Source organism: Thamnophis elegans, chromosome 14 (assembly GCF_009769535.1).
Source record: "Thamnophis elegans isolate rThaEle1 chromosome 14, rThaEle1.pri, whole genome shotgun sequence".
Taxonomy (NCBI): domain Eukaryota; kingdom Metazoa; phylum Chordata; class Lepidosauria; order Squamata; family Colubridae; genus Thamnophis; species Thamnophis elegans.
Window position 1 is genome coordinate 13444611 of NC_045554.1, and position 27237 is coordinate 13471847.

Here is a 27237-nt window from a genome sequence, read left to right on the forward strand (position 1 = left end):
TGCTAGTCGTTCCCAACTCTAAGGGCAGTGCTCATCTCCGTTTCAAAGCCGAAGAGCCAGCGCTATCCAAAGACATCTCTGTGGTCATGTGGCCGGCATGACTCAACGCCAATGGCGCACGGAACGCTGTTACCTTCCCACCAAAGGTGGTTCCTATTTTTCTATTTGCATTTTTACATGCTTTCGAACTGCTAGGATGGCAGAAGCTGGGACAAGTCACGGGAGCTCACTCAGTTACACAGCGCTAAGGATTCAAACCGCTGAACTGCCGACTTTCTGATTGACAAGCTCAGCATCTTAGCCACTGAGCCACCACGGCTCTTTTATAAGTAAACAAATACCACATTTGGTAGCGGTCTCTGCAAACCGCATGGTGAGGGAGGCAGTACTGCTGCGTAGGGCACTCGAAAGAGACTCTTATGCGATACCATCCCTTTCATAAACAAATAAATACCATCCCTTTTATAAATAAACAAACTATCTAGAGTTTGTTTATTCCCACAAGCCAGTTGAGGATCTACAACTTTCACCCGCTGTTGGAATCTTGTGTAGAGGAATGTTGGAGATAACCTTCATGAATGTGTCACAGGAGACATTAAAGAAAAATAAAAGACATCTCAGTCCTGAGAAAGGGCTGGGCACGAGAAAGAAACTCCTTCTGATGATGTTTCCGATGAGACTGATTATGTTTAAGATAAGAGGGGAAAGATTTTGTTATTGTACCCCAGTGGTGGGTTTCAAATTTTTTTAGAACCGCTTCTGTAGGTGTGGCCTGCTTTGTGGGAGTGGCTTGCCGGCCATGTGACCGGGTGGGAGTGGCTTGCCAGCCATGTGACTGGGTGGGTGTGGCCAACTTGTAAAATGTGGTGAAACTCACTTAACAATGCTCTTGCTTAGCAACCAAAATGTTGGCTCAGAAACTCTGGCATTTGAAGCACGCAAGTCTTAAAGCTGTCAAGTTACAAGATCCTTGCACCCTCTAATGCTTTAGGGGGAAAAAAACCCAGGGATGTTCAAACTTGACAGCTTTAAGACTTGTGGACTTTAACTCCCAGAATTCCTCCTCTTCCTCTTCATCTTGATGATGTGCGGACCGGCGGGGGGAGGGAGCTGGAACCGATTCTAAACAGCATGGTAGATTTGTGGAACCTCTACTATAGAAGAGGTTAGAACTGGCAGGAACCCACCCCTGCTGTACCCTACAACAATAAGTTAGCAATAATAATAATTTCTGTAAGAAAAGCAAAGACTGGATGTTGGATATGGAAGTGCCTGGAGACAACAGGTTAGAAGAGAAAGAAATGGAGATAATCACAAAGTATAAAGACCTGCAAATAGAAATAAAATGACTGTGGCAAGACAGCAAAGATAATACTCCTAATAATATTATGCGCCTTGGATGCAATTCCAAAACACCTGGAGCATCCCTTGAACACTATCAGCATTGACAAAATCACCACCAATCAATTGCAAAAGGCAGCTTGGGTTGGAACAGCTGACATCCTGTGATGATACCCCTAACAACATCTGTCTGTCCCTGGAAGGACTTAATAGGTGGATATAAATGCCAAATCCAGCCTAAACATCTGGCTAACTGTGCGACCAACCACAATAATCCTTGTAATGTCTGTTTCCTGACTCTGAAAAGAGTGCAGGAAAATGCAAGGATGATTAGGGGGCTGGAAGCTAAAACATACGAAGAACGATTGCAGGAATCAGATATGTCTAGTCTAGTGAAAAGAAGGACTCGGGGAGACATGATAGCAGTGTTCCTAATATTTGATGTGCTGCTGCAAAAAAGAGGGAGTCAACTTGTTTTCCAAAGCACCTGAAGGCAGGACAAGAAGCAATGGATGGAAACTAATCAAGGAGAGAAGCAACCTGGAATTAAGAGAAACTTCCTACAGTGAAGACAATTAACCGGTGGAACGCCTTGCCTCCAGAGGTTGTGGGTGCTCCATCACTGGAGGCTTTGAAGAGAAGACTTGGACAGCCACTTGTCCAGAAGATGGGATAGAGTCCCCTGTTTGTGATGGACCACAAGACCTCCAAGGTCCCCTCTGACTCTTTATTCTGTTATTCTGTTCTGTTAATCCTTGCTCAGACATATTTTGGTTCTAAAGAATCCATTTCCAGAAATTCCTATGATATTCCTCCTAGAGATCCTCGTGAAAATTCAAAGGGATCTCGGGAAGACAGTTTGTTTTCATTTGAGGTAGTGGCCTTAGGCCAAATTTCCAGCAGAGGAAGAACAGGGGTCAAAAGGACAGTTCACCCACCCCTTTCTTCCCCTTGAAGAGTTTTTCTTTCCAGCTTGCTCGTTTTTTCCACCCTGACCAGGGGCAGCCCTCGCTAGCATTTCACTCAGTTCTGCTACATCCCAGGGCTCAGAGCTCAGCTGTCCTTCCGCAGCTTAACCTAATTCAGCACCAATTACATAAAAGGCATTAAATGTGATTAAAGGAAATAATGTTTGCACCAACAAGCTTTGTGGTTACGGTTGGGCATTCCCAAGAATGGGCAGAACACTTTGTCATTAGTTCAAGGTTGTTTATCTTGGGATTTTCCACTGCAAAGCATCAGATCCTTTCCACCAGGGAGAAGGGATTGAACAAGGTTCCACGTGGATGAAGAAGGATCTTCAAGGCAGCATTGCAACGAAGCAGAGATAGGGGACACTCCTGACCTTACCCTGCTTGTGTCACCCTTCAAGGTTTTGTGGCTACCTAGTGAGGCCTTGTTGACGGTCACTCATGATTTGCACCTTACTGCAATGCGCTCTGCCTACAATGCCGCCTACTCTCTCTCTTTTTTTGAGATTTTTTTTTAAAAAATTGTTCTCTTACATAGCATTTTAAGTATACATTCACATAGTTGTTATTCTTCTATACATTTATCATTCTTATACATTTATTATTTCATTTACTGGGTTTTAATATACAATTTGGGTTGCTTTATTTACTATCCCTTCCGCCTGTTATAACACCACCTTATTTTCCCTTTCTTTTCTCCTTCCCTCCCTTCTCTACTTTCTTCCTTCTTCCTCTCCTTCCCCTTCCTTCTACCCTTGCCTTTCTCCCATTCCTCCTCTTCCCCTTCCTACCCTCTCTCCTTCTCTTTTTCTCCCTTCCATTCTCCTCTCCTTCCCCTTCCTTCTTCCTTTATCTCTCCCCTACTCTTACTCTTCCCCTTCCTACCCACTCTCTTTCTCTCCCATCCGCCTCTCCTTACCTCTTTCTTCTTCCCTTCCCTTTCTCCTACTTCTACTCTTCCTCTTCCCCTTCCTGCCCTCTCTCCTTCTCTTTTTCTCCCTTCCATTCTCCTCTCCTTGCCTCTTTCTTCTTTTCCCCATCTTCCTTTCATGTTCTCCTCCTTTCTCTCTTTCTTTTCTGTTATTGTAGGTATCTCTTTCCAGCCGCAGTTTATATTTCCTTGAGATGGTATTTCCGCAGACCCAAATATAATTTGATATCATTTCTTATTTCCTTACCTTCGCTAATCTATCCTAATTTTCCTCCCCTTTATATCTCACTTTTGGTTGTATACTTATATATTTAATATTTTATTTTCTGTTTCCCCCTTCTTCCCCCCCCCTTTCCATTTAACAGTGTTCTCTCTGGGTTCTATATCTTCTCCCTATTTTCTTTTCTAGTTTCCTTTCTCTAGCCAATCATAGAATCTTCCCCATGTCTTGAAGTACTCTTGAAGACTAGATCCAGAATGAACTTTAATTCAGCGCCAGGTTTCTATTACTTTTTTTAATGTTTGAATCGGTTGGGGTTTTACAGTTTTAGCTTAAGTTAGAGCCTTGAATTGCGAGATGAGTGTCAAATAAATTTGATGAATGAATGAATGAATGAATGAATGAATGAATAGCTTACATGTCTTTTGGTCTTTGTTTGGGAGCTGCCCAGTGTTGGTTGTAAGATAAGGTAAAGGTAAAGGTTCCCCTCACACATATGTGCTAGTCGTTCCTGACTCTAGGGGGCGGTGCTCATCACCGTTTCAAAGCTGAAGAGCCAGCGCTGTCCGAAGACGTCTTCGTGATCATGTGGCCAGCATGACTAAATGCCAAAGGCGCACGGAACGCTGTTACCTTCCCACCAAAGGTGGTTCCTATTTTTCTACTTGCATTTTCTATGTGCTTTTGAACTGCTAGGTTGGCAGAAGCTGGGACAAGTAACGGGAGCTCACTCCACTAGGGATTCGAACCACTGAACTGCCGACCTTTCTGATCGACAAGCTCAGCATCTTAGCCACTGAGACACTGTATCCCAACTATAAGATTATAAGATTGTAAGATAGGCAGCTATATAAATATTTTGGATGGATGGATGGATGGATGGATGGATGGATGGATGGATGGATGGATTGAACCCTTCAGCATGTGGAGCATATTGATTGTGGATGAGTTATGATCTTGTTCCTCTATCGTCCACACTAAAGTTCCCAGTTTCTCATAATCAGAGAAAGTGAATGCCTCATCTTCTATGGAATCCAAAACCTTACTTCCATCATGTCACTGCCTGCTGAGTTGGAAGGTTCATACGACACATTCGTCTCCCCCACATGGCCCAGGTGAGCCCCTCGTGCAAACTGGGCCATTCTGCATGCAAATCAAGTGTTCTCTGAAGTTCTCTCCTAAGCATATGAAGCAGGCTAGAAGCCCATTTTGTGCTCTGCACCTCCACTAGCTTTCCCCAACTCTTCCTCTCTAAAAGTGATAGTACGTGAGAAAGACCTTGGGAAACTGGGCCCAGAAATGCGACCTTAGGGACTTTGGGTTGCGCAAGAGGCTGTGGAAAGATTCTCCCTAGTTCTTCAGGCTAAAGATGACATTGGGAGAATTGTACTTTCATACTTGCAAGATTGCTGTGGGCCTCACGGGATAACCCATATCGCAACCAGATGAATTAACTCTACTGTTGTAAACTACTAGAACTAAGTAGAAACTTCCTGGTGATGAGAACAATGAATCAAGGAGAACAGCTTGCTTCCTAGAGTTGTGGGATTCTCCATTGCTGGAGTTTTTCAAGAAACAATTGGACAATCATTTGTCCAGGATAGTATAGGGCAAGGGGTCAGCAACTTTAAACACTCAAAGAGCCATTTCGACCCGTTTCCCACAGAAAAGAAAACGCCAGGAGCCACAAAACGCTTCCTGTGCCTGACTATTTCCTGCGCGGCCACAAAACTAGTATATGTAGTTGAATTAAACATTCTGGTTTCTTCTGAAACTTTTCTTTTCTTAGATTTAACCATGATTTACCTATCGGGGGTTGAAAAACTCAATAAATCACATGCCAGTGGGTGTCGCACATTGGCGGGTTCTGACACATATTTTGAGCAACAGTGAGCCGCAGCAGAGGTTTGAAAGAGCCACATGCAGCTCTGGAGCCATGGATTGCTGACCCATGGTAGAGGGTCTCCTGTCTTGAATAGGGGATTGGACTAGAAGTTCTCCAAGGTTCCTTCCAGCTCTTGATTCTGTGATTCTATGGGTCTGATTCTGAAGTCTGAAAGTACAATGTGGGTCTCTCAGCTTAAATCAGATAGGAATCGCAATCAGATGTGCTAATTCCACTTTATTGTAAAGTTACAATGACAGACTCTTGCAAACCTGAAAGTACAATTTTTCCCTGTCTCTTTTACAGACTGAGAAATTAGGGAGGGTCCCATCTGAGCCTCTTGCCCTGCCCACTATCCAACTACAGGCTATGCTGTCTCTTATCTGACTGTATCCTTAACAGCATTTCTTTGCCCAGTCTCCCATGGTCTTTCCCTCATACCCACCCATTAGATGCATTGGATTCCAGTTCTTGAATCCTATCTCATTCATGTTGGAGTCACCATCTAAGGTGCTTCCTAGTTGAAAAGATTAGCAGGTGACATCACCATTGCTGTGGGGACACCCTTGATGGCTTCTTTCATGTCCCCATTAAGGAGCTGGAACGAATAATGGGCATTCACCCCACCACTCTTGAATGCGGACTTACTAACCTCTAATCTGGAGTCCTAACAGCATGAGCCACTGCATTCCCAAAGTTCCTGAGTGGGAATGATTTGAGTGGTAGCCTATCATATATTTGGCATCTTCAGGCTGGAGAAGATAGGTCTCTCCATGATAGAGCAGAAGCCGCTCTGCTTGAAGTTTTCCCATCCCAACCCAAAGATACCAGAGATAAACTATGACCTTCTATGTGCCACTCAAAGGATCCAAGGACAAGCTGTGGCATCTTCTATCCAAAGCACACAGGCTGTCCACAAATGCTTGTAAAGTTGTCAAAAAGACAGCTGGCCAATGTGCCAGAAAGCAGGACTGGGAAAGACCTGGATCGTGAGGCACCAGGTGAATTCCCGTCTTGGAGAAACTGCAAGAGAGAACAAGGACTTACTTCTCTTCGGCAGCATTGAGAAGTTGGGCGACCCAGTTGTACTTGTTGTTGGTCTCCTCTACTTTGTTTTTCACTAAGGTGGTACTGCTGGACTCGGGCAATGACTCGATGAAGGCTTGACATTCCTGGATCTTGCTTGTTTTCTCTGGCTCAATGCGACGGATCTGATTGGTGACGTTCTGTAAGAGATGTTTCGGAGGGGAAAAAGTGAGATATGCAGATGAGTAATGAACATGGCAGCAACCCTGTAATGTTCAAACCAACTGGAGAAGATCTCCATGGTACTGTCCTACTCAGTATTTGTAACTGAGTGCAAGATTAATGCTTCTGTCCTGCTAATCCAAGCTTATGTCTGTTCTGACCCAGGTTTCCTTAGAAAGCAAGAAGCAAAGTCTTGGTCCCGACAAAACCTCTTTTATTTACACGACTGTGAATTCCTTTCATTCAGTCAGCAAGGCTTAGCAAACAGTCTTTCAGAGGAATGTTTATCCACATGCACCTTATCTCATTTAAAGCGCTGCCAGATAACTCGTGTCCAAACACAGATCAAAACAAAACTTGACACAGAGTCTCTCATAATCACAAACAGAACTTTCCAGACTGAATGAACGAATTGTTTCCTGCAAAAGCCCCTTCCCCATTCACTCCTCTTTTGTTTCCTATGGGAGGGGCCAATCACCTCCAAGGTGTGGCTTTACTCTTAAGTCAACCCTGCTTTCTTAGTTGTTCTTGTCTTCTGGCAGCTCTGCGCATGCACACACTGGGAACAGGCTCCAGCTGTTCCTCAGCCTCACTGCTGTCTATCTCCCGCTCTGCCTCTGACGCAGAGCCCTCGTGTGAGCTTTCCTCAGCCTCCAGGACTGGCCCATGTTCCTCCCCAACCTCCTCACTGTCCGATTTGCCTGCCAGTTCCACTGGCCGCCGGCAGGCCACAACAATGTCCCACCCAGTCTTAACCCAAGCTGGATTTCCATTTTCAGGAATTCTTTGCTTCCTGGCAGCCCATCTGTAACCTGTCTTCTCGTACAGTCTTTGCACCTTTGCTCCAAAAAGCATCTCCCCCCCCACCAGATCCAGCACTGGCAAATGTTGGGAAGCTCCCATCAACCCCAAACTGCTTTTACCTTAAGGTCTTTGGAGCGCTCTGCGCTATCTTGCACCGCCCTACTTTGCTCTAGAGGAGGACGAAGGTTTGCTGTGATGGCCTTCTCCTGCTTATCCAGTTCACTGTTCACTTTCTCCAGCTCCGCCAACAGTTGCCGTACCTGTACAGATGCTGCATCTGAGGACATGTGGGGGGAGGGAAAGTAGCTTGGGTTAGCAATGAGCCTCTGGAAAGGGGCAGAGAACGCCTCCCTTCTCAACATCAAGGCCTGCTGACATGTCATGAGTGTTAGGAATATAATCTAACGGTTGGCTTGGCAATATATAAATCATATAGCAATGTTGTACCTGTTTCTTTAAATCATACTGTAAAATGTGATTGGTTGCTGTTTCCTCAATCAGCCATAAGAGGGAGCCAGAATGACTATTAGCTCTCTGTTTTGTTAGATGCTGGGCTGATCTGATCTGAGTATTTTGGAAGCTGGCTGTTAGAACGTGCTGTGTGCTATTGTAAGTTTTGCAACTGCTAACAAACTTTGAGTACCAGACTGTTTGTATGATTATGAGCTATGTTATTTGGATTATCCCTTAACTGAAAGACATTGATGACTGACTGTCTTAACCGTGTATGACTTGGACTGTTTGATGGAGTCTGATACCTCTATTTCCACTAAAGTAAAAGCTATTTAAACTGCAGTGTCTCTGTATGCTGGTTTGTGTGTTCTCCAACACAACTCTCACAACGCTTCTCTGAACATACTCGCTCTCCCAACGGGGAGCATACCTAACACTGAGGTCACAGGTTTGGTTCATCACGCAGGTAGTCCTCGACTTACAGCTATTCAATTAGCAGCCGGTCAAAGTTAATGAGTCGAAATGATTGATGGCTGGCCCTTGCATGCTTGATCATCGCAGCAAACCCACTGCCATGTGATCAAAATGTGGGTACTGCGGTGGCACAGTGGTTAGAGTGCAGTACTGCAGGCTACATCTGTTGGCTGCTTGCAATTTGGCAGTTCAAATCTCAACAGGCTCAAGGTTGATTCAGCCTTCCATACTTCTGAGGCTGGTAAAATGAGGACCCAGATGGTTGGGGGCAATAGGCTGACTCTAAACTACTTAGAGAGGGCTGTAAAAGTACTGTGAAACGGTATATAAGTCTAAGTGCTATTGCTGTAGTTGATTGGATGTTGCATTAGGAGCCCTGGTGGTGCGGTGGTTAGCATGTGGTATTGCAAGCCTACTCTGCCCACAGTCTGGAGTTCGAGCCTGACCGGCTCAAGGTTGACTCAGCCTTCCATCCTTCCAAGATGGGTAAAATGAGGACCCAATTTGTTGAGCGGCAAAAGGCTGAATCTGTAAACCGCTTAGAGAGGGTTGTAAAGCACTGTAAGGCGGTATATAAGTCTAAGGGCTTTTGCTACTTGGCAAGTGGCATGTATTTACAGCACTTGCACAGTCCCATGTGATCACAAATTCCCATTTTTGATCTTTCCAACCAGTTTCCAGCAAGGAAAGTCAATGGGGGAAACGAGAGTCGCTTGAACGACTGCACCATCCACTTACAATTCTCTTACAAAGAGCAGCAGAAGAATGGGGTGCATGGTTTTCCCTTTGGCATGGGCCCCACCGTCTCCCTAGACATCTTGCGATGTACCCACCTCCAATGCTCTCTGCCTTCAAGCTATTGTAGCGGTCCTCCAGACGATTCTTTGTGCAACCGGTCTTCTGTTTCACACATTGATAGTGGCTAGCAATGCTGCAGAACAAGAAGACACAAGACCCAGTTGGCGAAGGACATTCCTGGCCTTTCAAAGAGCATGAGAAATTGGGAGGAGGAAGGAAGGGCCTTGACGCAACCATCAGGGAGACCAATCCGGATGCTTCACCTTTGGCTTGGGTGGATGCAAGCTAGTTCCAGAAATGCTTACTTGTCTACCACGGCGAGCGATTCAGGATCGGTGGGAGGAATCATGAAACAGACCCCTGGAGCTTTGATTGCATTTCCTCCATTGTCGCTAACTTCCCAGTACTCTTCGTTGTTCTTGTGCAGAGTGTACCGGCCTCCACGTGAAATCTGACCCTGAAATAGAAAGGTTGTTGCATAAGTCTGAGGTCTGGTCCCACCCTCTGTCCCCAGTCCTTGCAGCCTGTTGTGGCCCGCCAGAAGCCAGGGGAACTGGCAGCAGAGTCGGACAGTGAGGAGGTTGGGGAGGAGCATGGGCCAGTCCTGGAGGCTGGGGAAGGCTCTGATGAGGGCTCTGCGTCAGAGGCAGAGACAGCGCTGAGGCTGTCTGGCAGGGATCAGGTGCCTACGGAGCTAGACAGCAGTGAGGCAGAGGAACAGCTGGAGCCTGTTCCCAGTGTGCGCATGCGCAGAGTTGCCAGAAGACAAGAACAACTCAAAAATCAGGATACACTTGGGAGTAAAGTCACAGGTGGAAGGTGAATGGCCCCTCCCATAGGAAATAAAAGGGGAATGAAAGGGGAGGGGGCTTTTGCAGGAAACAATTTATTCGTTTGGTCGTTAGATTCATTTCAGGAGTGTCCGTGAATCTCAGAGACTCTGTGCCTAGTCTTTCCTTGCACAGCACTCTCATGAAAAAAACAGGTTCATGGCCCATTTTTGAGGGGGGGGGTGTTTTCACGGGGCCATTATCAGCCTGGACAGGCTCATGCAGTACTTTGCCAGCCAAAACAAGGCATGGGGCGCGTCTTCTGCACAACCCATTTTCGGCCTCCTGAAGCACTTTGCCAGCCAAAACGCTCCCACCCCGACCCCCATACTCTGTTTTGGCTGCTAGAGGCACCACAGGTCAATCCTTTACTATTTCCAAGCCCCTCCCCCTCCCAGGCTAAATTTAAGCACCCCTGTGATAGATCACATTTTCCACCACCCCTTAACTAGCATTATTTAGATGTCAAGTTAATAGCATAGCCTAGAATAGAATAGAATAGAATATTGGAATGAAGAATGGAATGGAATGGAATAGAATAGAATACAGTAGAGTAGAATAGTAATAGAATAGAATAGAATAAATTCATTTATTGGCCAAGTGTAATCGGACATGCAAGGAATTTGTCTTTGGTGCAGATGCTCTCAGTATACATAAGGAGAATAAAAATACATTCATCCAGAATAAAAAGATACAACACTTAGTGATAGTCATAGTTTACTAATAAGATATCAAATCGTACTAAGAAATGAATAAAAACAATATAAATTGAAAGATACCTGCAACTTTATGATTCTTGAGAAATGCATCTTGTCTTTTTATGTACACTGAGAGCATCTGCACCAAAAATAAATTCCTTGTGTGTCCAATCAAATTTGGCCAATAAATGATTCTATTCTATTCTATTCTCTAACTCTTATTCTATTCTACTCCATTCTGTAACTTCTATTCTATTCTATTCTATTCTATTCCTATTCCTATTCCTATTGAATGTATCTTGTCTTTTTATGTACACTGAGAGCATCTGCATCAAAGACAAATTCCTTGTGTGTCCAATCACATTTGGCCAATAAAGAATTCCATTCTATTTTACATGCTTTTAAACATAACCATGTTATGCATGCAGCATCTCACAACCTAACTGGCGATGTGAGCATGCTGCTCCATATTGGCAAACTCTGATGCTGAAGCTCTTTGACGATGATGCCCTCAATCAATCAAGCAGCATTCAATCTCCAAGATCAATCCCTGGGGCGTTTACAAGGTATATCCTATTGCAGGTGTGTTCTGTGTAAAGCCAGATGCCCGGAGTCTTTTTTACCTGCTCGTTTTCATAGTCGCAGAGGGCCTCCACAGGAATAGATTTAAGAGGGGGTTCTCGGCGATACTTCAGCGGAAGAACCTGCTGACTACGCTTCTGTAAGGAGCTCACCACATCCTCATACTTGTCCAAGGCCTTGTCCTGGTCCTAAAGGAGAAGAAAACAAAGATTCTAAAATCACCAGGAAGGAAAAGATTGAGATGGAACAGCTAGAGCAATGCAGAGATGGTTACAAATCAAAGCTTAGTTTGACCCAAGCCCAACCTTTAGGTGGACCTTTGACCCCAGGTGTGGGCACTCTACAGGCCTACCCAGTTCCAAGACCCACCAAACAAGTTGGTGCAAATGATTGATCTTAGAATCAAATCATTCGGAAGACTACAGAACTGGAACTGAATGAGCTACTGTGGCACAGTGGTTAGAATGCAGTACTGCGGGCTACTTCTGCTGCCTGCCGGCTGCCTGCAATTTGGCAGTTCAAATCTCACCAGGCTCAAGACTGGCTCAGATTGTTGGGGGCAAGAGGCTGACTCTGTATACTGCTTAGAGAGGGCTATAAAGCACTGTGAAGCGGTATGTCAGTGCTATTGCTATAGTTGATTGGATGTTGCAATAGGAGCCCTGGTGGCAGAGTAATTAGAATGTGGTATTGCAGGCTGACTCTGCTCACAGTCTGGAGTTCAATCCTGACTGGCTAAAGATTGACTCAGCCTTCCATCCTTCCAAGGTCAGTAAAATGAGGACCCAGATTATTGGGGGCAAGAGGCTGACTCTATAAACCGCTTAGAGGGGGCTGTAAAGCACTGTAAAGCAATATATAAGTCTAAGTGCTATTGCTATTGCTAAGGGTAAATATTTTCCCTGTCATATCTGACTCTAGGGGGCAGTACTGATCTCTGTTTCCTAGCCAAGGGAGCCAGCATTGTCCAAAGACTCATTGGTGGTCATGAGACCAGAATGACGATTCACCAAAGATGCCGGGAACCCTACTACCTTCCCACCAAAGTGATACCTATTTATCTACTTGTATTTCATGCTTTCAAACGCTACTTTGGCAGGAGCTGAAGTAAGGATGGGAGCATCAATGGTGCTTGGGTCTTGAACTCCCAACCTTCCGGTCAACAATTCAGTGTCTTAACCACTAAGCCACCTGTGTCCCCTAGAATAAAATGAGTTCTAAAGTAAACTCCATGCCTGCCTACTCCAACTTTCTTCCTATAATTTAGGCCAGGAAGAACACCAGGGCCAGACTGGTTGACCCAGAATGCTAAGGTATAATTCCATATTATAGCCATTATTATAATTTGTGGTTGATCTGGTACAACGTGGTTCCTTTCTTTTCTGCTTCCTTGATGGTGACTGCCCTCCATCAGGACTCAGCACGGTGTGGGAACTGAAGCCACTGCAGCTCCCTTGAGCTCATCTCAGCAGAAGGCATTGGGAGAGCCCAAGGATTTTTGCCTATCAGGCAGATCTTTCAGTAGATCACACTTTCTGCTGAAAAGCAAAGTGGGAAGAAGATAATTATTCCCTGCATTTGTTACACTACTGGGATTGATAGGAAGTTGGTGGGAGACATTGTGAGCTTAATTAAAGCAGAGTTTTGTCTGCTTGCCACACTTTTTGTGAACAAAGGATAAGGGGTTGTACTTTGCTAAAGTTCTCCAGAATGGGTCCACCAAGGAAGGAGATAAAAAGTGTGTATAGTTAATCTCAGAAAATTTCTCTAATTTTAGGCCAGCAATTCTGGGCATATCAACACATACGTGCCATAAAATCAGAACTAATGAATGAGCATAAGGCAATAATAGTTATAAGAATTAAAAATGAACATTAATTATAGATTCAAGCTGGATCTGCCCTTGAGATCCCCAAATCCTGAAATTGGAAGGTACCACACAGTTTGCTTAATGCAGGAATCTAAGCCAAGCACCCTCAGCCAATGGTAGTTCCATCTTCCAGTGAAAGTGATATCAACTTTTTTTGGGGGGGGGGGAATCCATTGTCCAACTGTTCTTCTGCATAGGAAGACCCCTCATGCAGTCGGACTTTGTTCTCTTGTAACTTTTATCCATTGTTGGTCTCTGGAGCAAAGATGGTATGGACCATCTTGTTTGTGATGCCTTGGACCACAAGCCCACCACACCTTGGTCCAGCAGGGACCATTTCCAAATTGGTCAAAGTGGAGAGTGTTGCAGTGCTTACATCTGAGGGGACAATGACTTGGAGATAGTGACATAGATTCAACTTCTGTTGTGGCCCGCCAGCAGTCAGTGGAGCTGGCAGCATATTCGGACAGTGAGGAGGTTGGGGAAGAAGATGGGCCAGTCCTGGAGTCTGGGGAAAGCTCTGATGAAGACTCTGTGTTGGAGGCAGAGAGGGGGCCAGAATCATCTGATGGTTATTAGCTGCCTTCGGAGTCAGACATCAGTGAGGCAGACGAACAGCTGGAGCCTGTTCCCAGTGTGCCCATGAAATTGCCAGACAAAGGGAACAGCTAAGAACAGGGGTTGACTTGGGAGTAAGGCCACAAGTGGGCAATGAATGTCCCCTCCCAGAGGAAATAAAAGAGGAGTGACAGGGGAATGGAGTTTGCAGGAGATCATTAGTTCGCTTAATTGGTTTGTGACTCTCTAAGACTCCTTGTCAAGTTTTGCAGATATTGGCTGGCTGCTCTCCAAGCCAGATAAAGTCTGTGACCATAAATCCTCCCTTGAAAGAATTTGCCGGCTGTGAATGAGCAGAATTCACTCTAAATTAACAAAAGGATTTTTTGCTGGGAAAAGGAGTTTTCTTCATGCTCTTGGGAAGCCTCGGTCAGAACAACTTCAGAGAAGTCAGTATCTATCATTTCTGGGGTAGCCAATTCTCCTTGGTGCAATCCAAATATTCTCCTTCCTCCCACTGACCTCCAACCTCAAGTTGGTCAAAATAATAGCTTCGCATTGTCTTTCGAAATACTTGCCTCCAGGTCATGCAACAAAGATTCGATCTGGTACCGATCTTTGAAATCTGGGCTGTACTTCTGGTCCAGATCTGTGTCTACTTTTCTGAGAAGTTCCTGTGCGTCCTTGGCATCTTTTTGGAACTGCAAGGAGAGAGAAGAAAAAGTTAAATCCTCTCTTCCTTTTGATCACAAGACATTCTTGAGAGGAAAGAGATGAGAAGGTAGCATCACTGAAAACCTGGGAAGGGCAGATAAACAAGGGAGAGAAGAGAAGAGAACCAGTGGAAACTAATCAAGGAGAGAAGCAACCTAGAACTAAGGAGGAATTTCCTGATGGGGAGAACAATCAACCAGTAGAACAGCTTGCCTTCAGAGGTTGTGGGTGCTCCATCACTGGAGGTTTTAAAGAAGAGATTGGACAGCCATTTGCCTGAAATGGTCAAGCAGGGTAGCTGGATGAGAAGACCTTCAAGGTCCTTTCCAACGCTGTTGTTCTGTTATTGATGAAGAAGAGAGGAGAATGAAGGGGAGGGAAGAGGAGAGGGGGAGAGAGAGAGAAGGAGGAGAAGGAAGGAAGGAAGGAAGGAAGGAAAGAAGGAAGGGAGGGGAGAGGAGAGGGAGAGAGAGAAGAAGGAAGGAAGGAAGGAAGGAAGGAAGGAAAAAAGGAAGGAAGGGGAGAGGAGAGGAAAGGGGAGGAGAGGAAAGGAAAGGAAAGGAGAGAGAGAGAGAGAGAGAGAGAAGAAGAAGAAGGAAGGAAAGAAGGAAGTGGAGAGGAGAGGAGAGGGAGAATAGAAAAGAGGGAAATGAGGAGAAATGAAAGACAGCAAGAAGTAAAAAGAGGAGAGGGGCTTTGCCCCTTACCAATATGATGGTCTTGAGCAGATTTTGCTCAAGACCATCATATTGACTGACACATCCTGTGGTTGCTCCTGGGATCGATCGATCGATCGATCGGTCTGTCTGTCTGTCTGTCATTCTTTCTTTTTCTTCCATTCTTTTTCTTCCTCCCACCCTCCCTTTCCTTTCTCTTCCTTCCTTCCTTCCCTTCTCCCTCCCTCTCTGCTTTGAATACAGTTCCATTACATGAAACAATTGGCAAGCGCAACTATCCCTTCCCCTTGCTCCTTGTGAAAAGAAAAAAAAGGAAAAGCGCCATCGCAGTTCTACGCAAGTCTTCAAAAGTCTGGCCATTCCATTCCTGTGATTGGCCTCGGGGCAAAGCCACGCCCCCACCTATTAAAATAGGACTTTGAAAGCGGTCCCCATGGTTGCCGGTGAGCCTTTTGTTCTTAGACAACGTGGAGGCCTCTTCCTCTGGTTTCAGGACAGAGAGGCAACTTTCAGGACCGGCTGCCCAAGGGGAAACCCGGTCCTTGGAACAAAATGGACCGAATGAGTTCTTGAGAGTAGGGCAGACGTTTTGATGGACCAGGAAGGTCTTCTGCTAAACCGGCTTCCAAAACCAGAGGGTTGACAGCCCAAGAGAAGGGAGGAGAAGAACTTGTCTGACAAGTTTGTTTTCCCACCAGTTCTTTCAGCTGTTTCCTCTACAAACAAGTCCAGCTGCACCACCTGACCTGCCTGGATAATCTTCGTGCAAAGCTGCGCTAGACAAACTGTCTGTCAGGTTGGTTTGCTAGTGGGATCGGAGGCGGCCTCCTCCCCGTTCCCTCCCTTACAAAAGAGACAAAGCAGATTTGGTTTTGCCAGGTCAGAAGAACATCCCCAAGGTGATGGCATGCCTGGAAATGTTCTCCTACTTCCTGTGCATACCTAGGCAGGCACCCCAAGGCACTCAGAAAATCATGATTTGAAAATCAGATGGAGACCTCAAAACCTCGATCTTCCGAAGGTTTTCCCCAACTGTCGTTGTAAAGACGACAGGATCATCGTTAAATGTGTGACTGGAGAAAGGAACCAGCACTGCACACCAGAACAACTAGACACAAGAACAGTTTTTTCCCCGAACACCATCACTCTGCTAAACAAATAATTCTCTCAACACTGTCAAACTATTCACTAAGTCTGCATTACTGTTACTATTAGTCTTCTCATCGTTCCTATCATCCATCTCCTCCCACTTATGACTGCATGACTGTAACTTTGTTGTTTGTATCCTTACTCTATGACTATCATTAAGTGTTGTACCTTATGATTCTTGGCGAATTGTCTTTTTATGTACACTGAGATCATCTGCACCAAAGACAAATTCCTTGTGTGTCCAATCACACTTGGCCAATAAATAATTCTATTCTATTCTATTTTATTCTATTCTATCCTATCCTATCCTATCCTATCCATTTCCTATTCTATTCCTGATTATCTGTTCTATTCTATTCTTTCTATTCTTTCTATTCTTTCTATTCTTTCTATTCTTTCTATTCTTTCTATTCTTTCTATTCTTTCTATTCTTTCTATTCTTTCTATTCTTTCTATTCTTTCTATTCTATTCTATCCATTTCCTATTCTATTCTATTCCTGATTCTCTATTCTATTCATTTCCTATTCTATTCTATTCAGTTCCTATTCTATTCTATTCCATTCTATTCTACTCTACTCTATTTTAATTTAACCAATCATAGCTTCTTATCCTTGCCTTGTTCATTAATTTTCAAAGAGCACCCCTCGTTCCTCTTTTCAGGTCAAGTGCCAATTTTAGCCAAAAAAGTCGACGTCTTGAGAGCCAATGCGATCAGGTGTGTTTCCTAAAACTGGCTTCTCGTCTTCAAGAAAGTTAGAAGATACACACACTTGTCAACTCTCAACCTAGTCAGGTTTGGTAGAATACCAATTTGCCAATGCTGCCAATTTCCTTAACAAATCCTCGGCTTCGAAGTAGTACCTGGTGATAGTCCTCCATGAACTTCAGGTGGCTCTCCTCGCAGATGAGCAGGTTGAGATATTCTTTCCAGTCAGCATGGACAGCCTCAATGTGAGCCTGAAGAGGAATGGAGAGGAAACCTCAGGCCAATAATCACCGATGCCCCAAAATAAGACAGGAACTGGAGAACAGTGAGAGCCAAAGGCGGTATTCACTTACTTTCCCTACTGGTTCGCAAATGTGAACGCTTCATCTCGTATTGCTCACACATGCCCCATCCACGCATGTACTTGGCCTTCTGTGCATGCCCTTTGAATGGCCGTGTGGCTTGCACACATGCATATGGCTTGAAAAAGTGCCGAAATAGGACGGCATGGAGCCAGGGTGGGTGGGTGGGCCCACCTATGATTTCCACTACTAGTTTGGCCAAACCATTCCGAACCGCCTGAATACCACTTCTGATTAGAATCACCTAATGTCAGCGTTCCAAGTATCATGTAGAATTAAATCAGAATCAAAGGCAAAACGATCCTTGAAGTTCCAATTTAATAAAGCAGACATTTTAGCACATCTGTCTTAATCCCAATTCTGGAAATTACATCAGAATCCCACCCAGTTAAAAGTTCATGATCTTGTCCCCACATCCACAATCCATCACATGGTCCAATCTTCTCTTTCCATGCTGGCGTCTCCACCCAGCTGCTTCCGGACAGGTGTAAAAGCACGGAGACCAAAGATGACCTTGGCTTCTAGTAAAGAATGACAACAATACATTCCACAATCCTACTCCTGTCTATTTCCCCCTCCCATCAACTATACTAACGAAACAGCATAATGAAATAAGAGAAAGTGTGGCAGGCCAAAATTCTAAAAGGAATATAATTGCAGGCCTGACACCTATATTGAGACAATGTTTCTAATGTGGCCCTTTTCAAATCCAACTTACTTCAATGGCGATCTTCCCAGGGTGGTTTTCAGACAGGAGTTTATTGCCATCTTCGTGCAGCTTGTTGATGGCTGCCTCTTTGTCTTCCAATTTCCTATTGATGAAGTTCTAAGGAAAGGGGGAAGGAATGATGAAGCAGAAAAGCAGATTGGGATTACTCAGAATAGATAAATTTTATTGATGGTTGGAACAAAAAAGGAAAGAGCCAAAATAAGCAATGACTAAGATTTATAGAATGGAGATTAGAATTATGTATGAAATCATAACAGAGAAAATGTATAATAAGACAAGAACAAAGCAACATGGATGGAAAAACAATATCGTTATATTTGTAAATACCGAATAGACCAATTGTAAATAAGCAAGGTGGTTATAATATTTAGCTTTATATTCTAGTACATATGTATGGCAAAGACATGTATTGTCAGGACTGTTACACTGTGTCCAATGTTTTAATGTGTGTTTAATAAAAAAAAACTTTAATAATAATAATAATAAAAAGGAATTCACTCCAGTTGCAGGTGGCTTGGTCTACTTCCAAGCTCAGTTAAAAGGAGGGGGATCCAAAAAGAAAGAAACATCTATGCAGGTTGTCTCTGGAAATCCTTGACCATCCAGGTCACGTTTGTCCCCAAAGATGCTTTTCCAAAAGGCAACTGGACATCCCTGGGAGTTTTTGTTTCCCCTTGAGAACGTTTTGCTTCCATTCAGTTCACTTCTTCACTTCAGAACTGAAGAAACGTCTTAGATGAGAAGCAAAACGTTTCCAAGGAAAAGAAACAGGAAAGTCCAGTGGCCTTTTTGGAAAAGCACCTTTGCAACAGATTATTCAAAAAGAATTCCCTATAAAAGAGCCACTGTTCGTTCCCTTGGTGGCATCCATCACTGAAGGAAAGTCATCTTAAATCCAACAACATAGACCAGGTTTTCCTGGAATCCCTATACTAGAGGTCTTCAAACCTGGCAATTTTAAGACTTGTGGACTTCAACTCCCAGAATTCTGGGAGTTGAAGTCCACAAGTCTTAAAGTTGCCAAGTTTGGGGACCCCTGCCCTATACAGTATCTCTTTCTAGAAAGCTAGTTACAGTAAGCTCTGCTTTGCTCACTGCTTTGAAAACTTTCAAACAGAAGTTCCTGTCAGCTTGCTCCAACGTTGAATTCCATCTCCACCAAAGTGTACAGCTACTGCTCCTTGACTTACAACCATTCGTTTGAGTGGCTGCCACAAAGAAGAGGGGGTCAAATTATTCTCCGAAGCACCGGAGGGCAGGACAAAGAAACAATGGATGGAAACCAATCAAGGAGAGAAGCAACCTAGAACTAAGGAGAAATTTCCTAAGCATGAAGACAATTAACTAGTTTGCTTTCAGAAATCATGGCCGCCCCATCACTGGAGGTTTTTAAGAAGAGACTAGACAGTCACTTATCTGAAATAGTATAGGTTCTCCTGCTTGAGCAGGGAGCTAGACTAGAAGACCTCCAAGGTCTCTTCCAGTTTCTATTCTGTTCTATTCTATTCCATTCTATTCTTCATTCCAATATTCTATTTTATTCTACTCTACTCCATTCTATTCTACTCTATTCTACTCTATTCTTTCTATTTATTTGTTTATTTATTTATTTATTCATTCATTCTTATTATATTCTACTCTATTCTTTCTATCTATTCATTCTTATTCTATTCCATTCCATTCCATTCTATTCTTCATTCCAATATTTTATTCTATTTTACTCTACTCTAGTCATTTCTACTCTATTCTTTCTATTTATTTATTTATTTATTTATTTATTTATTTATTTATTCTTATTATATTCTATTTATTCATTCTTATTATATTCTACTCTATTCTTTTTATCTATTCATTCTTACTCTATTCTATTCTATTCTATTCTATTCTATTCTAGCGATCATTCAAAGTTACAATGGCATTTGCAGGCCTAACATGCAATTTAATATGAAATATATATATATAACTGAATTGCTCATCCATCTCCACCTCTAACAGCTGGAGGAGAAAGCCCTATCTGTCTCTTTTAAATATTCAACTTCTGCTCCAAGTATTATCCAGAGTTATTTTCTGCAGACTTCAACGTTGGACATCCAACAGTCCTCCTATGCTTTTTTCTTTTTTCTTTTAGAGAAAGTAGTTGTCAAAGAGTAAGACTCACTTCATACTGGCGACGGCGGCTCAGGTAATCAAGGTTTTGGTCACTCCAGTCAAACTGCAACCTGTCCTTAGCCTGCTGATCCAGCCAGTAGAGCTTATTGGTGCAGCGCTGCATAAAATCTTGCAATAGATTCAGGTTCTCTTGCCTTCGCTGGGATTCCGACTGCAAGCAGAAAGAGCGTTTGGCCAAGGTTGGAAAGATGGAGGTGCAAAAAAATCCAACCCCAGGAAAAATAATAATCCTTTTTTGAAGACAGTTTTCAAGGCATCTCTTTCTCCAGAGGGCAACATCCAGGAATTTCAGATCTGATTCCTTATTGATGAGCCCAACTTATGCAACCCCCTCCTCACCCGTACCCCAACTGAGGTCATGTTAAGAACTGCAATATGTATGTATGTATGTATGTATGTATGTATGTATGTATGTATGTATGTATGTATCTATTAGATTTTACAACCCCCGGTATGCCCAAATATGGGAGGAAGATCACTACTTCCATTCTCTGTCCTTCGGCTCGTCACAAGAGACCATCCAGGCATAAACCCAATATTTTTACTGTTGCCTTTTTGTTACACTTTGTTGTATTTGTGCTGATAAATAAATAAAGGGAGACTAGTATAGATCTATTTCAAGCTATTTAGCTCTCATCAGCTAGCCATACCCTTACTGTGAATCGAATATATATATATCCAGCGAGCACAGCAAAAGGATTCCTCCCCAATAAATATTCGAAAGGAGCTTCATCACTGGAGGCTTTCAAGAAAACATTGGTCAGAAATGGCGTAGGGCGGTGATGGCGAATGTTTTTCTGCTCAGGTGCCAAAAGGATGCAGGATAGCTTGCGCATGCTCACACCCATAATGCAATGTCCTCCCCCCCCCCCCGCACATGCGTGCAGGCATCACTGAAACCTCCGGACTTCCAGTAGGCCCATTGGGCCATTTTTCGCCCTCCCCAAGCTTCAAGAAAGCCCCCTGAAGCCTGGGGAAGGCAAAAAAACAGCTCAACAGGGAAACCAGAGGTTCATTTCTGAACTTCCGGTTGTTTTTCGCCATCTACAGGCTCCGGAGGCTTTCCTGAAGGTTGGGGAGGGCGAAAATGGCCTCCCTCCGTCCTCCGGAAGGCCGAAAATCAGCTGGCCAGCGTGGGCATGCATGCTAGAGCTGACATAGTGTGTCCTCAGATGTGGCTCTGAGTGCCATAGGTTCCCCATCATGGGCGTAGGGTCTCCTGCTTGGACAGGGGGTTGGACTAGATGACCTACATGTCCCTTCCGAATCTGTTAACCTGTAACAACAATTCCTCCATTGTATCTTGGAGCAGCTGCATGATCTGCTGCCTGACTGATGTGAGAGATGATCTCAATCATCCAGATCATGGTTGTCCCAAAGGTGCTTTTCCAAAAGGCAACTTGACTTTCTTGGGTTGGTTTTTTTTTTTAATGTTTTGCTTCTCATCCAAGAAGCTTCTTCAGTTGTTCAGAACTGAAGAAGCTTCTTGGATGAGAAGCAAAACATTGTCAAGGAAAACAACCAAGAAATTCCAGTTGTCTTTTGGAAAAACACCTTTGGGACAACCATGATCTGGATGATTGAGATCATCTCTCACATCTGTAAGGCAGCAGTTCATGCAGCTTCTTCAAGATAACAAAGCACCTTTGAGTCTTCTCCAATAAGGGAATAGCTTCCTAAAATGGCTTTGGATCAAACTTTTTTGGCTGATCCTCATTGGTCATATCCTACATTCAACAAAGCCTGAATTATTTTCACCATATGCTTAAAGTCTCTCCTCTGTGCGCTTCTATGGCATCTTCTCCCCACTAATATCTCACCAGATTTGATATGATGGACCTCAAATCTGAGATTTCTGAAAATTCTACAGTTGCTGAAAGTTGTCTTATGGCCTGTTCTTGCCATTCTTCTCACCTACTCTATTCCCTAGAACAGGGGGTGTCAAACTTGATTTCACAAAGGGCCACATCAGGGTTGTGTTCAGTGGTGGGATTCAATTTTTTTTACTACTGGTTCTTGTGGGTATGGCTTGGTGGGCATGGCTTGATGGGTGTGGCTTTGTGGGCATGACAGGGGAAGGTTACTGCAAAATCTCCATTTCCTCCAGATCAACTGGGACTCGGGAGGCAGAGAATAGATGGGGGTGGGGCCAGACAGAGGTGGTATTTACTGGTTCTCCAGAACTGGTCAGAACCTTCTGAATACTACCTCTGGTTGTATTTGATCTCAGGGGGGTGGAGTGGGTGTAGCCAGAGTGGGCATCGCCAGGAGGCATGACCAATTCAACATCACTTGTGTCGGGGGCGCCTATATTGGCCCAAGTGTTCTGTCAAAGAAAATGGGCTCCTGAGCTCCGTTTTTGCCTACAACTTCCTCCTGCAACCCTCTGGAGGGCTGCGTATGGCCCTCACAAGCTCCGTTTTCACTGGCAGAAGCAGCACAAGCCAGTGCTGTTTCCAGGACAGCCCCATGGGACAGATCTAAGCACCCATGCAGGCTGGATTCTTGAGTTTGACATCCCTGTCCTAGAAGAACACAAGAATCTGAACTGCCAAATCCCATGATCAGCGCTGTAAGTTTTATTTTTTATATTCCAGATGTGATGACAACTCAACTTGCAGAAAGCATGCTCCTCCTCTCTGGCCCAATAATTGTATTCCTTGATGATTACTCAACAATGCCCTGGGAGTATTTTCTCAATTCATCTCTGATTTGCTAAGATATACCATAATTACACACATCTGTTTAGGGGGAAAGAAGTCTTACCAGCAGTTTCTGGTACTTCATCTGAAGCTCGCTTGTATTCTCCTGGAAATAAAAAGAAAAGACCAACCTCAAAAGAAGAGAAACCAGCAAGACCCTACTTTTATCATACATGCATCACAGTTAAGTGTCTAGCCATTGTCAGCCCTGAAGCTGGTCTGACCTGAGGCCGTTTTGATACTTTGGTGCTGACACACTGAAGGAGAGTTAGTTTAATTAGATAGATAGATAGATAGATAGATAGATAGATAGATAGATAGATGGATGGATGGATGGATGGATGGATGGATGGATGGATGGATGGATGGATGGATGGATGGATGGATGGATGGAGAGATGGAGAGAGAGAGAGAGAAAGAGAGAGATAGAGAGAGAGAGAAAGAGAGAGAGAGAGAGAGAGAGAGAGAGAGAGAGAGAGAGAGAGAGAGAGAGATAGATGTGGATTATTGGCACAGGCTGGTGAAAATTGATTGATTCTTCCCACAATTTTCACCTAATTAAAAGTAAAACTTTGTGAACTTTCTCAAAACAATCAGTCACATGGTCCAATCAGGATGCTGCTCCACCTGCAGGAATGTCCTTGGTTCCCAAGGGAATGTACTTTGTTTTGACTAGAACATTCCCATTCTCTCCTCCCTATCCCTCTCCTTCAGTGCGTCAGCACTGAAGTCTCAACATGGTCTCAGTCAAACTATGGGTTTGTTACTTGGAACACTGGCAGCCATTTTATTAGAGACTCCATCGTTAGGTGCCCAGTTGCTGTGATAACTCCCAAAATTCCTGCCTGGAGTATGCAGGAAATCTCTTGCAGCATAGACATCTCGCTGTTGTTTCCCCTCCACTCCCCATCTGACCAAAGACACAAGGAAACAGGAGAGATACCTTTTCACCTTCTTTGTTGATATGCGGTCCAATAACCATCACCTCATTGTGGAAGATGTTATGCTCTTCTACTTGACCATTGACTGATGGCAGGTCTGTGCCAAAGCCCCTGTTGTTCAAGATTTCCTTGGGAAAGAGGGCACGGGAAAGGGGGTAAGGACATCATTTCCCATAGTCCCAGGAGCCCGGGCACATAAAAAAAATCCAGCTACCATTTAGCAAGAACGGTGGTACCTCATGCTCAGAAGGACCTTCTCTCAGCCCCATAGAATCATGAACAGCATGTGCAGTTGCTTCTGAGTAACTGCACTATGATTTGGCTATGAACAGAATCTGAAGATTCAGACTAAAGCAATTATCTGCAATTATCTACATAACTATTAGAGATGCTCTGGAAACTGCTAGGGAGGGTCCAACCTTGCCCTCTTCCTGCCTACCAGACATTTCAAGCTCTGCTGTCGCTTCATCCTGTGGCAAGGAGCCCATCCCTCCCACGACTCCAGACTACATTCCACCACACAAGCCCAGATGGATCTACTGTTTATGATTTCTATAAATTTAGATAGCTTTTTAAAATAAGGAAATTTTAAAATAAGTGAGAAGCCTTGGGAGAAGGACTTAACAGACAGTGGTCCCCCAGTGTTCCATGCAAAGCCTGTTGCAGTTTTGAAAATGATAGAAGCTATGTTCTCCTCTGCTTCACAACTTAAGGTAAAACGTAAAGGTTCCCCTCGCACATATGTGCTAGTTGTTCTCAACTCTACGGGGTGGTGCTCATCTCTGTTTCAAAGCTGAAGAGCTAGTGCTGTCTGAAGACGTCTCCATGGTCATGTGGCCAGCATGTCTAAATGCCGAAGGCGCACAGAACACTGTTACCTTCCCACCAAAGGTGGTCCCCTATTTGCATTTTTTTAAGTGCTTTCAAACTGCTAGGTTGGCAGAAGCTGGGACAAGTAACGGGAACTCACTCCATTATGTGGCACTAGGGATTCGAACTGCTGAACTGCCAACCTTCCTCTTCAGCAAGCTCAGCATCTTAGCCACTGAGCCACTGTGTCCCAGCTCCACAATTGACACGTTTGTTATGATGAGTGCTGAAAACTGGGAAGAAGTCAAGACTATTTCCCACCCATTTTCAGAAGACCATTTCAAGAAGCTGCAAAATTAGTTTTGTTGGCCCATGTGGCAGAGGGCTGCAGGTTGCCTAGTGCTGACCTAAAGCAAGACTCCGTCTCCCCGTTACATTATGACAGTGATCATACAATCTGGAAGAGTTTTATGTAGAAGAATGCCAGCCCAAAACTCTAGAAATAGGATTCTGAACTGTGTCATTCTAGGCTGCAGAGCACATACGTAATGCTTCCTGATTTACATGTAAGAAAAGGGCAAGTAATACAATGGACATTTATGGGGATTGCAAACAGTGGGTAGGTATCTCTCCCAATGAAACTAACAGCTTGGTGAAGGATAATTTTCATGGATAACATGGCAGGGAAGATAGGAGGAGGCTAAGTGCTGTATTCCATATACTTCTTATTCTGATCCTACTTCCAAGCTCTCCCTGTTTCTTGCATGGCTATTAAAAAACCAACCTAGCAGCCCGAAACCATGCAAATGCAAGTAGATAAATAGGTACCACTTTGGTGGGAAAAATAACAGGGACATGAAAGACCTCCCCAGGCAACAGTGATGTCACCAGCTACTCCTTTTAACCCAGAAGTGCCTTCGTAGGAGCTTCTGACATGAATGTACTGTAGTATTAAAAGGAGGGGGAGGGACATTTGAACAATTGGATCTTGTTATTCCCAAACTGGATGTCCTCCGATTAATTCAATTCCCACCACACCCAGATGAGGCAGGTTTGAAAGGTTACCAACTCAAAGAAAACTCATTTAATATTTTTAAAAAAGAGTCCCTTTAAGCAGAATTTGGGGTGGGGGGGGAGTCCAGCTAAGCTGTCAGGGTAATGACGATTTAATAGCTGACCAGCTGCTGCAAGGTTGTGAACTGAGATGATGACATGAGGATGACTCAGCAGAGTTACTGCCACTTTAAGAAGCTGTATATATAAGGGAGTCCACGTGAGGACTTCTCTTTCTCCTCTTGTTCTATCTCCATTGTGGTTCCCCGTGTAATGCTGAAGATGAATTGCTTGCCTAGTATTTGTCTAACACATGTATGTATGTATATATAAGTCTTGTATACAAACCACTGTTTGAAAGACAAAACCTCTGTGTACTGTATTTTGCTCCTGGGTGTCTCAAAACAGTAGTCATGCTGTGCGCACTCTGACATGAGCTGATTTCCTCTTGGAGGTTACATTTCTGATTGAAGAGATCCCTCCAGAGCCCTAAATACCATCCTCTCAGCCCAGGTCTCAAAACAAAAGGGAGGCAACCAAAGGAAAGCACATCAATATTTCCTGATTTGGAGAAGGCCTACCTGCTTCTCTTCGATTGTTGAGGACCAGTTGACCTCAGGTTCAACTTCATGTGGGGTGAAATTGTAAATTTGATCATGTTTCTCTCTCAAGTTGTTGACTCTTTCCTTTAATTGCCGGATACTGAAGAAAAGAAAACCAAGAATTCTCATCTGTTTTTTTCCATGACTGTCAGGTGCAAAAGATTAGGACCACACATGAAGGTCCAGTTAAACTGATGTACTCATGGCTTTGCACAGGACTCTACTCAATTAATAATTAGCCCTAGTTTGGCTAGATAAGTGTCAACAGAATTCATGAGGATCTCAGTCCATTTGTGACTATGTAGAGATTCTAGGCTGATTCCTCTTTTGACTCTACACCCACGTTCTGCCACCCCTTCTCCTACAACAACACTTGAGCAAGAATTTCAAACTTCTTATGCCCACTCTGTCGTAATACTGAATTTTGCCCAAACTGGAGACTTCTCTCTCACTAGCCCCTTTCAGAAGCTTCAATTTCCATGGACCTTGATCAGGGGTGGGTTCCAGAAGGCACTACTGCCAGTTCACTTGTGGGCGCGCTGTGCATGTGCACACTTGATGTGTGCATGCGCAGACCTGAAAAACAAGAAGGCAACGCCTCTGGTGCCGCCAGGAGAACCAGTTTGGGGGCGTGGCAGGCCTGGATCGCTGCTGGTTCCAGCAAGCTAGGATACCAAACCACTACCCGTTTAGCCGAACCAGTCCAAACTGGTAGGAACTCACCACTGGCCTTAATGGAAGAGCTTCGCAGAATAACAGAGTTGGAAGGGACCCTGAAGGTCTTCTAGTCCAATCCCCTGCTCAGGCAGGAAACCCTGTACCATTTCAAACATATGGACATCCAATCTCTTGTTAAAAACCTCCAGTGGTGGAGCACCCACAGCTTCTGGAGGCAAGTAATTCAACTGGTTAATTGTTCTCACTGTCAGAAAATTTCTTCTTAGTTCTAGGTTACTTC

The 27237-nt window shown here is 44.1% G+C and overlaps 1 protein-coding gene across 1 annotated transcript in view; it reads right to left on the reverse strand.

The window, feature by feature from the left end:
- Positions 1–27237, reverse strand: part of PPL (periplakin) — an 85323-nt gene that overhangs the window by 11898 nt on the left and 46188 nt on the right. Inside the window, 12 exon segments of the mRNA XM_032230941.1 lie at positions 6396–6574; positions 7520–7677; positions 9161–9258; positions 9431–9582; positions 11277–11423; positions 14242–14364; positions 17066–17161; positions 17991–18098; positions 20161–20322; positions 22938–22979; positions 23817–23942; positions 26259–26379. Of these exon segments, the coding sequence (XP_032086832.1) occupies positions 6396–6574; positions 7520–7677; positions 9161–9258; positions 9431–9582; positions 11277–11423; positions 14242–14364; positions 17066–17161; positions 17991–18098; positions 20161–20322; positions 22938–22979; positions 23817–23942; positions 26259–26379 (1512 nt within the window).